The following is a 14335-nucleotide window of genomic DNA, read 5'->3' on the forward strand; positions in this document are numbered from 1 at the left end:
ATTATTATAAATGTCAAAAATGTGTGGAGAAACAGCCTATTAAAATATAGCCTAGAGAAAGTACATAACACTGACTTTAAATAAGTAACTGAAGCCAAAGTGACACTACATTAAATCACTGAAACTGTGTAATTTATCCACAAATATTAATTTTTAGTTCAGTTACCACTACGAAAATATGTTGCTCATCACTTCCTGGTTCTTTGAGTCTCTGACCAGAGACTATGTTTTCAGGTCATAGGAGGTATTTCAGTCCCCTGTTTAGAAGTGGGCTGGAGTTAGAAACACAGGAAGATTTAACACTGATCTCTGCTAAACTATGCTCTATACATACCAGGCGTTTAGTACCCATATCCCATGTATAATGTGCAGTTATTTAATCAAATAATCATCAAAGAATGTTTGATCAGTGCCTAGTGTGCACAATTATGTACTAGGTTCTAATAGCACGATACTAGAGGTTAATTTAGAAAAATGGTTTCTACTCTCATAGATTCCATAGAATGCTGGTAGGTGAGATTAGCTGCTCCTTAAACACTATCATATTAAAGGGAATGTATTTTAAAAACGCTGTCTATATTTTTTGTAAAATGTAGTTTAGGAGTTATAGGAAGTCCACAGCTAATAATCTTCTTTGAACTGGTAACACTCTGTCTTGCCTAGCAAGCTAAAAGTTTTGTTGTTTAGTAGAAAAGCTTCAGTGCTTTTACATTGTATTGAGTGTCAACCTGGCTTTAAGATATTTTTTTTACTCTTAAAAAAATGATGTATTACAAGATTTGTAATGGAGTGAACATGCTTGAATTGCACGTTTAATTTTTTTTAACGTCACATTCATGTTTTGCCAGCTTGCCTACCAGCTATCTGTTAACAAAAACTTCCAAGGCAGGTCTGCAAGTCTGTGCCCAGCTAAGCCTTTTGTTTCTGCAGATGTTTGGGCTTAGAGCAATGTTGTAAAGCTCAGGCAATCCAAGGACCATGTTTGTACTTGCCTGCTGCGATTCCCTGTGCATTGTCTAAACCTGTATGCATTGTTCTTTCTGACAGGTGATAACTACCCTGTACAGTTCATTCCATCAACAATGGCAGCTGCTGCTGCTTCTGGACTCAGCCCTTTACAGCTCCAGGTAAGTGCCAGAAAAAAATGTGGGATATGAGCCAGCATTTTAGTGGGAAACTGCTAACCAGCTGTATGCTAAATAATGGCCTGAATGTTAAATAATTTTTAAAGCATAACTCAGAGGGATTAACACCTTATGTACTTACCATGCTGCAAGTCAAAGAGAAAAGTGCCAGCTCTATTATTTTTAAACGAAAAATAACACTATAATTTAGTATTATGTATTCTGTCAGATGAGTTAGTATTGTTGTTTTCTTAACTTGCTGTGAGCTTTTTTGTTGCAAACTTTTCATCTGTTTAAATTATATCTAGATTAGCTTTTACATATATGCATCAAAATAGGTAACGATGTTGGACATTTCTTGTGGGTCATAGAATAATATTATTCACAAATTACTTAATAATTATTTAGTGAAATGTGAACATTTTGTTCCTAAATATGCATATTTTCATTCTTCCAAGGGCTAAGGGTCTGGGCATGTTATCTGATCGAATTCTGGGTTAGTAGTCTATCTTCTAAAGCTAACTTTGGGGAGAAAGTTTGGAAACTGAATGAAAGTGTATTTGCACCATATATTCTTCACAGTAAAATGAGTAGTGTGGAATAGGATTAGATGTTCTTTAGACTCTTTTAGCTCTATCATTTGAATGGGAAATCAACTTTATATGTTTTGTTTAATAAAAAGATAAGATCATGAAAATAATAGTTAATACAACAGAAACTTCATTAAAGATAGTTTTCATTTTTCAAATTTACTGTGGTTACTCTTAAAGTTTCTTAAATAATCTAGGGAACACCTGGCTGGGGATTTTATTTCTATGTTGCTATTCTCTATTTGACTTGACCCTGAAAAGGGTGTCGCTACTGTACCATGAAAAGCCATCACTTTCAACATTGTCAATCGGGTGTGTAAATAAAGAATTTTTGCAGCACTTGAGAAGCTTTGTCGTAACCCTCATTCAGGAAGCATAAAGACATTCCGTATTACTGGCTATCTTTAGTCAAACAGGAACAATAACCCTTGCAATAACCTCTTGCAAGTCTTCACCTTTTACACTCTAACTTCGGAACTTAATAGCTGCTAGTTAGAAACTAAAATGAACCCTCCCTAGCAGTAAACCTAACTTCCTTTCCCTTTTCTTGTAGCGTGTCCTCTTCTTTCTGAGACAGAAATAAGACAGCAGTGCCACTGTTTGATCCTATAACCAAGTGTTTGTAAAACAGAGAGGCTGGGTGTTATATCTCCCACTTTCCATTCTCTGATATGGTCAATACCATGGATTTAGAAGTGTGTATTGTTTCATGAGTTCTGACAGTATGTTTTATCTTTTTTTTTTTTCTGAATATGTTACTAAACAGAAAGGTCATGTCTCTCACCCACAAATTAACCCAAGGCTAAAGGGCCTAAGTGACCGTTTTGGCAGGAATTTGGACACCTTTGAACATGGTGGTGGCCACTCTTACAACCACCAACAGATTGAGGTATGAATGCTTCGCTTGGTGCTTTGCTTCTTTGGGTGGGGGACTGGATTGTTCATTCATATTCTAGACTTTTTAAAAAGTGGCAAAGAGCCTAACCACTGAACCTATTCTTTCCCATTTTCTTGTTTCTAAGGAGACTTTTTCTTTGCTTCTTTTCTTTAAGAAAAAAGCAACTCTATCCAATGTCCTTGAATTAGGAAACAGGTTATTTGTTGCCATAAATGCAGTATTTTTTCAGATGAATTCTTAGAGTGTCTTTAAATCCATCTTTCTTTCCCTTATGCTTGTACCATATTTGTGTAGTGTTTAAAAAAACTTAAACATTTAAAATTGTTCATTTGACCTCATAGCTGCTGTAAACTTGATAAAATATAGTTCACATAGAGAGAGACAAAGACAGAGATGAGATAGAGACAAGAGAGATTGCCTGAACTGAGGTTTAGAGAGGTCCAGTGATTTAACCAGGGATACCTATTATCCATTGTGTCTCCCCAGTTTTTCTAATTCTGCCAAATTCAAGTTTCCTGATGTAGTTTTTTCAGGCAGAAATTGGGCATCTGAGCTTGGCTTTTAGTTCTATTTCCACAAAGTTCTGTAATGTCATTTTGTGCAATTGTTAAAACTAAATGTTGTGTGTGCATCGCTGATTCTTCTGCTAATATCTATTGAAATAGTTGTTCAAGGTATTAGACAACAAATAAATGACATATCATACTTAATTTTCCACTAAAGCTCAGTTATTTTATGGGGTATCCTTACTCCCTGGAAAAAGAAGGCATATGTGGCTCTTTGAAAATCCAGTGTCTTTCTGCTGCAAAGACCCTGTCTCTCTCTCCATCTTCATACTTCATTCCTTTCCTGTACCACTGGAGTCCCTCTCTGGGACTATCAGATATTGGAGGGTTGCTAGCTATCTGTTGAATTAAAAAGAAAAAAAAGAATGGAGACAAGTTAACTAAACTGAAGTTCACTTTAATTTTCTAATGAGGCATAATGCTAAATTCTATATTCTAACCTAAAATTGGTAATAATTATTTTTTACTTTGACATTATCTTTTCTACTGCTTTTGAACCTGTCCTTTTGGAAGGTGATGGAGTGATCACTTCTAAGAAGGAAAAAGGCAAGATCAAAGGCCACCTTGGAAGCAGCCTAGGGAAGTGTTCCAGGGCTTATTGCCTGCCTCTCTTTTTCCTTTTGCTTTGATAGAAGTGGTAGTCAGGGGGTTTCCACTTGGACATGGCTACACACGTACTGACACAGTATTGGCTGTCTTCTCCACAGCCAAAAGAGATCATTTATAAAAGCCCTCTCTTAGCGGTAGAAAGACTGCCATGATTCCAGCATTTTGAAATCTGTGCCTAGCAGAGCCACAAAAAGAGATGAACTGGACATAAGAACGAACTCTTCTGTGTGATGACAGTTAGTCAGCCTACTCACTACTGAAAGGCAGTTTGAGGAACTTTTAAGTGCTTAGAAGATTATGAAAGCAGGTGGGCTGGCCTCAAACTCAAGACTCTCCTCTTTGCCTTCTGTGCTCCGAGGTATTTTGTTTTATCCTATCACCTTTCCTGTACTCAAGTTTCTACCTTGTATCTTTTGTCTAATTTTTCTCTTACGTTAGTATTTCCCCTACCTCTTGTAATCACTGAACCCCTGGTGTATCAAATCTGGCTTCTGTTGATTTATGGAAACCATAACGTCATACTTGTAACCAGCATTGATAGGAATATCTTAGAAGCCTGAAATTTTGTATCAAGATATTTAAGATGTGCACAATGTGGAAGTGGCACTGATGCAGAAGCATAGTGGGTGCCACATCTTGGTCACTTTAACGGGTGAAATAGAAAACCCACAGATACAAGCACCTTTATAACATTGCAGTTTGTTTGGCTGGGTTGAGAATTTTATGGATTTTTGCTTACTTTTGCTTTATTCTTTTGCCTTTTTTTTGCACCCTTTCCCTGCATTTCAGAAAATCTTTGATTGTTTGAATGGTACACTGATTAGAAAAGATTGACCTTGTTTGAAAGGCAGGTTTCCCATCTTTCCTGATATGAATGAATCAAGTCCTTGATGAACAGCACAGTGGACATTTATATCTGCTACACTGTGCCATTTTAAATTTTGAGGGAAAGCAGAAGGACATTTTAATAATACTTTGCCTTATTGATACTAAAACTTTGCTTTCAACTAGAAAAAGTTGAGTTTTCTCTTCTGTGACAAGCTAAAATATCACAGCTTTGTCAAAAATGGTGATCCTAAGGAAGAATTAAAATTATGTTAAATTATTTTATTTAGAAACAGAGATTCTTAGTTGGAAAACCCCATAAAACATTGCTCAGAACTGGTCTTTTGTATCTATAATATTACAGTTAATTTGTATTTCAAAGGTTGTCATTTCTAATATTAACAATCCTGGATAAATCTTAACATTTAGAGGAATATCTTAGAAGCCTGAAATTTTGTATCAAGATATTTAAGATGTAAAGACTCTCTTTGCATTAGCACATTCTAGTTAGTTCTTTCTTTAAAATAAGTAAGACACAAAAAGGCCATTTTATATACAATTGTGCTGATCTAGGGCATGGTTTTCTCTGCCTCTGGGGCACAATATTAGGAGAGAGAAGACCAAAGAATGCTGTTTTTAGTTCAACAGTTCAGCAGATGGAGGCATGAATACCCATATATCTGAATGTTGAGGGGCTTGAACCATTAATTTCGATAATGTATTTAATCCTGGGAACAATCAGAAACTATAACTCTAAGGTTACAATGCATTTGACCTTTAGAGAACAGAGGGCACTTGCTACAGTAAACAATATATTACCTAGCTACTTATTTCAGTTCCATCACCCATATAAATTTCAAGACCAGTTTCCATTTGCCTTCCTCAGCTATGTTGCCATTGGGCCTTAAGTAAGTCAAAAATAGTGTTAAAGAAAGGGTACCATATAATGAAGTAGTCATATAAATATGGCCTTGAAATAGCTATGACGTTAGATTGTTTCTGAAGAAATATGGTCTCAGCAACTAAGCTCTGAATGACTCCTTTTAATGAAAAAAAATGGTTTCAGTATATTGATTCATTTTATGTGGTTAATTTTAATATGATAGATCCTTAAAGTAATTTTGTTTTGTTTTTAATTGGGATAAAGTCTCATAGTTTTAACTTACATTAAACAAAGCTGGTGCCATATGTAAAGTGGGACACCTGTCTCATAGTTTCTTATTAAATGATGCATGCTTCTCTTCAGCACATACAGCAGTTAAATATCACACAGCTAAAGAATTTCTAATTAAAATATCTCCATGTGTCAGCATGTTGGTAATGTATTATTTTAATCCATTTATTTTATTTATGAAACGGTGACATATGTTTAGATTGTGAAATATATGAGCCTTAAAAATCACTTTATTGAAGAAAATTAATTCCTACAATACTGTCTGGATAACATGTTCACTCACCCAGTCAGTCACTGGCGGCACTGCCAGTCTTAATGTTGGGTAGACACACTCCTTGCTTTTACCCACAGAGCAGTCTTGGGAAGAAGCTTAACTGTTCTTTCTCTTAGCTCCAAGTATAAGGATTTTCTTTATTTTTTCCCCTTATTAATTTAAATGTGTCCTCCCTCTCCCAACGCTCCTTGTTTACCATTTTAAAAAACTATGAACAATGAAAGACGGGACTGAATATTTGTATAAGGGATTATGAAAGACCAGTCAAAATTAAAACAAGCTAGTTACCTTTTCAAAGTTACACATGGTAATTTGTTTGTCAGCAGGGAGATGTTTGGGTCAGACCTGAGATAAAATGACTGTCAGCAGTTATTCCTACAAGACAAGTAATTTCACTCAGTGTATTACTGACAGATTGCTCACTTCTCTGAATCACTAGAGAAAACAAACTTAATATTGTTACAGGCAGAGTTTCTGTCTTCATTAGCTCCAGAGAATGATTTTTATCGAGCATTCAAAGCCCACCAAGCTTTAGTTGGAACATATTTTAGCAGACCAGTTCTTAAATGATAGTACGGATGGTAACCCAAATGAAGGAGTTGCATATGAAAATTTAAAAACATCATTGTGAATACATTTTCACCTTTGTTTGTTGGGCATTCTGTGTGGTGTGGAGAAGTTTTGAAGAAAGGAATATAATTAAAAACTTTGAGCACTGAAGAAACCTGTCAACCTAAGTTAAAAGTTATTCTTAAGTGAAATAAATCCTTGCAAGTTTGCAAAGATAGAAGGAAGCATTGGAATTTTTGCAAAGGTGAATACAGACACATATTTTATTTAAATTGACATTGTCAATTTTCATGCTACCAGTAGAAAATGAAGAATTGCCCATCAACACAGGGACTGTATTTTAGTTCCAGCTTGAATCTTTATGATATTGTATTCACTGGCTTATGCCTAGTCTTATTTACTATTGTAAACATGCCTCAGTGCTACAGCGGAATGGGAGGGTGAGTTAACTTTGCTTGGCAGGTTTGGGAGGTTGTGATTTCTAATAGAGAAGAGGACTGAATAAAGAGTTGATTAGAGTGACCAATTACTGGCTACCCAATGGAGAAAGAGGAATGTGCTGATTCCAAAGCTTGTTTTGAGGATAGCAATCATGGGGCTGTGCTAGAGGGGAAATGCTTGCTTTTTCTTAATCAGCATCACTCACCCCCTCTGATGCTTTTCTTGACTTTTAATAGTGAGGTAGAACTTGACAGAACCATTGTAGCTAGAATTAGATAAGCCTCGGACTAATGGAATGAGCTCTACTCTGGAATCAGAGTCTTGGGCTAGTTTCACTTTCTTGCCATATTGTCTTACACTGTTTTCAAAATACCTTCTTTTATCGAGCTTTTTCATTGTAGAAGGAGTGGCACGTGTATTCTCAGTATCATTGAAAATAACAAATAAGATAACAAAGCAAATATTAGATTTCTAAAAATATCAGCCAACCATCATCAGAGTAGATTAAAGAAAATTGTAGGGCAAATCTAAGGTATCAGGGTAGAAATCATTGAATTCAGGGATTTTTCATCATAAAATCCCCAACATTAATTGGTACTGTGTTTGGTAAAATGAATGAATTAATAAATTTCACCTTTGGTGGCCACCTAGGACCTAAGCTTCTTTGAAAGCTTTAATGATTAATCGGTTCTTCTGGCTTTAAGAAACATTATTCCACATAAGCAGCCTTTCATTTCTATTATAGGCCTCTTAGGAAAACTTGCAGTTTCCAAGTGGGCCCTGTTGGAGGCTAAACAAATGCAAGCATATTAGAAAAAGATGCAAATTAGGAAAATGACCCTAGCTTTTGGATATCTGACATCATTTCAGTCAAGGGAGCAGAAGTTTTTTGTATTTACCCACAAATTAAAACACTGAATACACTCGATTTTCTTTTGAAATTTGATTTTCATTTGGGTTTAAGGTAATACCTAGAAGTTGGCTCTTCTTACATAAGCCTTGTTATTCACTGTGTTTAAGTTATCTGATTAGTAGGATATTTGTTTATATTTTGAGAGATGGTTCACTGAGAACTCTGGAACCTGGCATTATAAAGCCTTCACAGTCCCCTCTCTTTTAATGCAAGATTTTTACCAAACTCAATTAGCTCCAACCCTCCTAACCCACTCAATAGGAAGCTGCCAATATGTGATATAGTCTGCTCTTCATTACCTTTGGGGTCAGCATTCAGGGATTCATCCAACCACAGATCAAAAATACTGAGAAAAAATGGTACATGTGTACCAGATCTATACAATTTTTAATTGTCATTATTCCCTAGACAATACCAAATAACAACTTCTTTCATAGCATTTGCACTGTAACAGATATTATAAATAATCTAGAAATGGCTTAAAGTACATCATGAGGATATGGTAGGTTTTATACACATGCCATACATTTTGCATAAGGAGATGGGAGCATCCACAATATTGATACCTATGAGGGCTCCTGGAAGCACTCTCCCATCAATACTGAGAGGTGACTACACTTACATTTCACTAGATTGCTTGCAAGATGTATGGATATTCCTATTCTTGTTTCACCAAATGTGTTTTAAAGAATTTTTGATTGATATTTCATAAATTAACCTAGAGCATGGTTGTACAGTTGGTACGTGTCGTTCTTTTCATAAATGCTGTTGACCTTGAACAGTATGAGCAAAATCAAAGTAAGTGAAAGACATGTATGAAAATCCTATTTCTTAAAACACTTCTATGTCTTTGTCTATGTCAAACTGTATTAATGCAAGCATATGGTGCTCATTTGAAGCATATTTGAAGCAAATGCTTTCCATCTAGATACTCCTTTCTGTGATATCTATCAAGTTTTTATTCTAATTCACCTACTCATTTAAAAAAAGAATGAAATGTTACATACTTTTAAAATTCCTATTTGAAATAACACTTGTTACCTTTGAATGTGATTGTTGAAATAACATAATGATGACTTGGGAATGTAGCTCAGTGGTAGAGTGCTTGCCCAGATTTCACAAAGCCCTGAGCTTAGTCTTTAATACCACACGCACACACACACCAAACAAACAAGCAAGAAATCACAATGCTACTGTATCATCAAAATCTGTCTTCAAGTGATCATGGGCAAGAAATTTTTAAAAATGCTGTATGCTCTATGATTGCAGATCTATGACATTCTGGAAAGGGCAACATTTAAAAAAAGTTTGCAATTAAATCCAAACATAACATTTAATCACTAAGTTATCCAATATATATTTATTTGGTATCTAGTATGTGCCAGGCACTCTTTTAAGTAGCAACCCTCAATTGAAGGCAATTTTTGCCTGCAAGGGTTTGATTGACAATGTCTGGTAATGTCTTTTTAATATTCTAATCAAATTGAAATAGGTTAAGGAGATTACTATGGATATCTAATGAGCAGGAGGTCAGGTAGGTGCTATTGAACACTCTGTAATGCCTTGGACAGACATCTACAGTGAGGAATATTCTAGTTTGATATGTCACTAGTGCAGAGGTTGATAAAACCTCTTATATATAGTGGAAATATATCCAGAAATAAGACACCCTTACATTCTTGTAAGAAAAGAGAAAATAGGGAAAGGAATGCATAATAAATAATTACTATTGCAAATCTTATTTATTAGAAATATCTTAACCTACCAGTCTGCTTGTCTGAATCCAGATAAACAGAATTTTAAAAACTAATACCCACTTGATTTTTTTTGCAAGGTCACACTATGTTTAATTACAATTATTGTTGCTACATGTGTCCATGTTTGGAAACTCAACAAGTTGACTCATCCTTTAGAATAAAACTTTTCCTGCTTAAGAACCAATTTGTACACTCTTCTGAGTATATTTATATTGACCAGTATCTATATGTAGATTCAAAAACTTTAATTCAGGGAAATTAAGCAACTTATCATAGGATAGACAGTGGCAGGGATGCTTCTGTCCCACTCTGTAGCTTGATACTTGTATTATTCTGCCTTCTCTGGTCTAGCAGAAATATTACATTCCCAAATCTAAAACATGGATGATCCTCTTTCTACTCTAGAATTCTAGTATCTCAAACCAGATAGGAGAAAAATGCACCACTTCCGTTTCCTCTTATCTTAATAATGTGAATATTTTCATCACAAATTTTGTTTTGGCTATTAATATATCAGAGATGGAAAGGGAGTAAAGGATATTAAAAAATAGCTCATCCTATTCAATCTATGTCCACTCACTTACTTGACATTTCCTCCTTGATGGTAGTGAGGCAGGAAATTAGGATGTGGAAAACTGGCTATGACCTGTCAATAACAGAGAGCCAAGAAATGCACAGAAAAGCAGTTCCCAAAGCCCTACCCCTGGGCCCAATCAGGGAACGGTATCTTCAGTTTTTCTTGTGAGAACTCAAGCAGGTTTTTGATAGGATGGCCTAGACCTGACATTAGCCTAAGTCATGGGAGATATGGAAGATGGCTGCCATCAGGCTCTGTGCATTCTCCCTTTCACAGTGGTTCACTCTTGCCCCAGAGAGTGCATTTATTTTCTTACTTTAGACTGGCCTGCTTCCTCCTCACAATGTTTATTTTCCTAACTTTAAGAAATGTAAAATCATTACCTTTTGCACTCATTGACCAGTTCTTTGTTCAGGACAGAATGAACTTACAAAACATTTCTAGAAGAAGAGCTCAGAATTCCAGAGCCCCAAAACATAGTGGCAGTAGCACACAAGATCTACAAACATCTCGTCTACTGCCTTTAACCGTCCATGTCTAGTTTCCAAAACAAAAGTGGCTCCCGTATAACTACATGTGAGTTAGAATATTACTCAGGAGAGAGCATAATTAGAAGTAAAAAGATCCTCTATTCCTTGCACCGTAAGTCTTAGAGTCTTGTTTGACATATTACTTTGCACCTCAATTTCCTAATCTGTAAAAAAGAAGTACTTGTGTCAATTTCTGTTGCGAAGATCAAACAAAATAACACTTGAAAGAGCATTTGAGTCTTCCATGAGAAACACATGCACAGGATGTATTAAGTGTTATGATTATATGAATGGTGTTCAATGAGTGTTTGTACAAAATCTTAAATTGTAGTCTAATCAGACAGAGGAAAGCATCGCCTACAAGTCAAATACCAAAGTGCAGCCATCACTTGATTATTTATCCTAAATGTTTTGCTTCACTTTGACCTTCAAAATAAAAACTTTTATTCTACCCAATCTACTACAATAGGTTGAGGATCAAATTTGGGGCTTCATATATGTTACACTCCAAGCCCTTGGATTTTTAAAAAAGTGATATTATTTTTGATATTAATAATAAATCTATCTTTCAGAGTGTGAAAGACACTTATGAAATTTCATGAAGACCTGGGAGCTGTTCATAGCTTTTATAGAATGCTGTTTCTTGAGATCCCATAAGAGAGATGAAATCAATTTGGGCAGAGATCATACACTAGATGTATACATTGTATATTACATAAAAACCTGAATTTCTTACTAAAGCAAGCCAAAAGCTGAATACAAATGTAGATATTATATATGTATATACACCTGAACATACATATACATATGTATATAATACCTGTTTTACAGTTTAAAAAGCAGTCTATATTTAGCCTTTATAATAAATGTGTCCTAATATTTTCGCCGTATTTTCAAGGAAGAAATTGAAGCTCAGATGAGTTAAGTGTCTTGAACTAAAATACTCAACTAGCAATAGGACTATAGTGCATGACTTAAATGTATTTTAAATTTTACTTCTCAGCCAGAGTTCTTTGATTTAAACTCTGATGACTGGTAAGAAGCCCAGTCATTTAGATTTCTTGCATACCTTGTTCTTTTCTTACAGGGAAATTTAAATTGATTAAAAGCAATTTAATTAATGATAAAAGGGAAATTTCAAAATCACATGATATTCTCAGGATTCCAGAGTTTAAATACTTTCCAAATTTCCAGCTAAATAGAAGAAACGTCAAATCTTAATAGAAGATATATATATATATATATATATATATATATATATATATATATTTTTTTTTTTTTTTTGTCTTTTTCCTTTTCCCTTTTTAAGGGTACCAGGGATTGAACTCATGACTGTCTGCTTACAAGGCAGGCACTTTATGCCACTGAGCTAAATCCCCAGCCCAAATCTTAATAGAATTTAACAAGGATAAGAACTGCTATGATTTAAAAAAAACCCCTAACAACAACAGCAATGAAAAGTGTCCTTTTCTGTAGTTTTCTTGGGAGGAAAATACTGAGAATACTTCTGCTGTCTGCAGGAGCACTGTTCTTTGGAGAGTTTCTAGGGATGGCTTAGCATTTTGAACTTTTGATGAGTCTCCTGGAGTAGCTGGGGACTGTGTCCTTGGCCATTCCTAGCCTGGGCAGTGCTCTGAGCAGGTTTCCTGCCAGCAGAGGAAGCAGATGTTTGACCATACTGGAATGGAGCACCTGCTGCATCAGGAGCTGGGTATTCCTCTTGACATCTGGACATCGCTGGGTCAGGGGATGCCTGCCTTAGGCCAGGAGGCTGCAGGAGCTGTGGGGCAGAGAGGAGAGACTTCGCTGCTCTTTAAGTGATTAGTGCACTGGAGCAGCAATAATGTTGAATTATCGCTTGGTTGCTTTCTTCTCAGAAATCTGGGGACAATCAGAGAATGAGGAAGGAATATTTATGGTAAAGTCATATTCAGGGAGACAAGACAAATTATACAGCATTAAAGAGCTTCATTTTAAATGATTTAATTTACAAATAGCTCTAGACAGTGTATGAAACTTTTTAAGAGACTTTTTGAACTTAAAATGGCTAACATAGAAACATTATTTCAGCAAGTATCCAATTTTAGGACTTAGTCAAGTTGTGCTCTGAAAGATACAGTGTCGGACAAAAGTAAAAAAGACACTGATACCTGTACCTTCTAGGAAAAGGAAAGCCTTGTTTTAGATAAGAGACCGAATGAGTTAGATACTGGATTTTACTATTTCAATTTATCACACGAAAAACTGGTCTGCATTTGCTACCTAAAGCTGCTGTGCAGATTTCCTTCATGGTGTGTGTTATTTAAGCACTATAGATGTGGAAATGGATAGTTTTAAATGTATCTGGGTTGGACAGTTGTCACATTATGTTACTTTGCCTTTTCTAAGTTTTCATTAGTGACACTTCTGTGCTTGAAGGCTTCTTATAAACAGATTATGCCCATTTGTGTTTACAGTAATATATTGGAGAAGAACGCTGCACTGCTCTCTTGACCTCTGATAGTCTAAGGGGGTTATATTTAATTAATGCCGATGAGAAACTGACCTGAAGTGCTGTGGAAAGTGATTGAACTGCATTTTCCAAGCTCTGCTGTAGTCAGCCAGGAGGGAAATTTAAAAAAAAAAAAAAAAAGAAGAAGAAGAAAAAGAAAAAAAAATAACACTATTTAAAAAATTCCCACTAACTAAGCTGTATTTAATCAGGCCATTTACTGCTCAAGTGGACAAAGGTATTCAGTCATTGAATTGCACCGAAAGCCTTCTCAGAGGCCCAGTTTAGAAACTATAGGAAAAGTGGTTTAGCATTACACTCCCAATAGATTATCACTCTGTCTTCCAGGAAAGGAAAGCAAACTAATAAAAATAAATTTTAAAAAAAGAAGCACTATCGCTGAGAGGACTGGCATGTTCTCTCACCCCTGATATGACTCTCTGGAGTTTAGAAGCACCTTTACCTGCAGCACACAGGAAAAGACACTCCTGCTAGCATTGGTGTTCCTCTGTTCAGCATACTTTCCTGATGTCCAAAGTAGGGTTTGCTCCATGTCCCAAGGGGCACCTGTGAATGATGTGTAGTCATTGGCTCAGAGATAACACAACAGAGAAAACAAGAGAGAAGGATCATGAGAAAAAAAAAAAAAAAAAAAAAAAAAAAAGAAGCTTTACTGACATAGTAGATGGGCCTAGATGTGACTGATTCGGAATGTTTTGTTTTTCCTCTCATCTGTCAGGGTGTTTTTTGTTGCAGAAGCAGATACACATCTGTGACTTCACCTGTGTTAAATCATGTCCTCCTAGCTTTGCATCTCTCTGCCTACATTTCTTGACTGTGAAATATTTTCACCTCACATAGACATACGTCACTATGGAACAGGAAGAAGACTACATTTCATAATAGTATATGTGACCATTAGTCCATATGACCATTTATTGAAACAATTTGCTATCATTTGGATAGCATCTGGGTTGCTCTCTTTTGTGATTTTTA

The 14335-nt window shown here is 35.6% G+C and overlaps 1 protein-coding gene across 31 annotated transcripts in view; it reads left to right on the forward strand.

The window, feature by feature from the left end:
- The window catches only part of Sox6 (SRY-box transcription factor 6), a 559037-nt gene that overhangs the window by 442587 nt on the left and 102115 nt on the right, over nucleotides 1-14335 (forward strand). For 26 of the 31 annotated variants that reach the window (XM_063251818.1, XM_063251830.1, XM_063251843.1 and 23 more), the window contains 2 exons: nucleotides 1048-1127; nucleotides 2481-2603. In XM_063251818.1, coding sequence (XP_063107888.1) covers nucleotides 1048-1127; nucleotides 2481-2603 — 203 coding nt within the window. The remainder of the gene's footprint in view (nucleotides 1-1047; nucleotides 1128-2480; nucleotides 2604-14335) is intronic. The other 5 variants (XM_063251846.1, XM_063251850.1, XM_063251847.1 and 2 more) reach the window with 1 other exon arrangement.

This window comes from Cavia porcellus, unplaced genomic scaffold (assembly GCF_034190915.1).
Source record: "Cavia porcellus strain 051 isolate PalLab524CR breed Dunkin Hartley unplaced genomic scaffold, mCavPor4.1 scaffold_6, whole genome shotgun sequence".
NCBI lineage: Eukaryota > Metazoa > Chordata > Mammalia > Rodentia > Caviidae > Cavia > Cavia porcellus.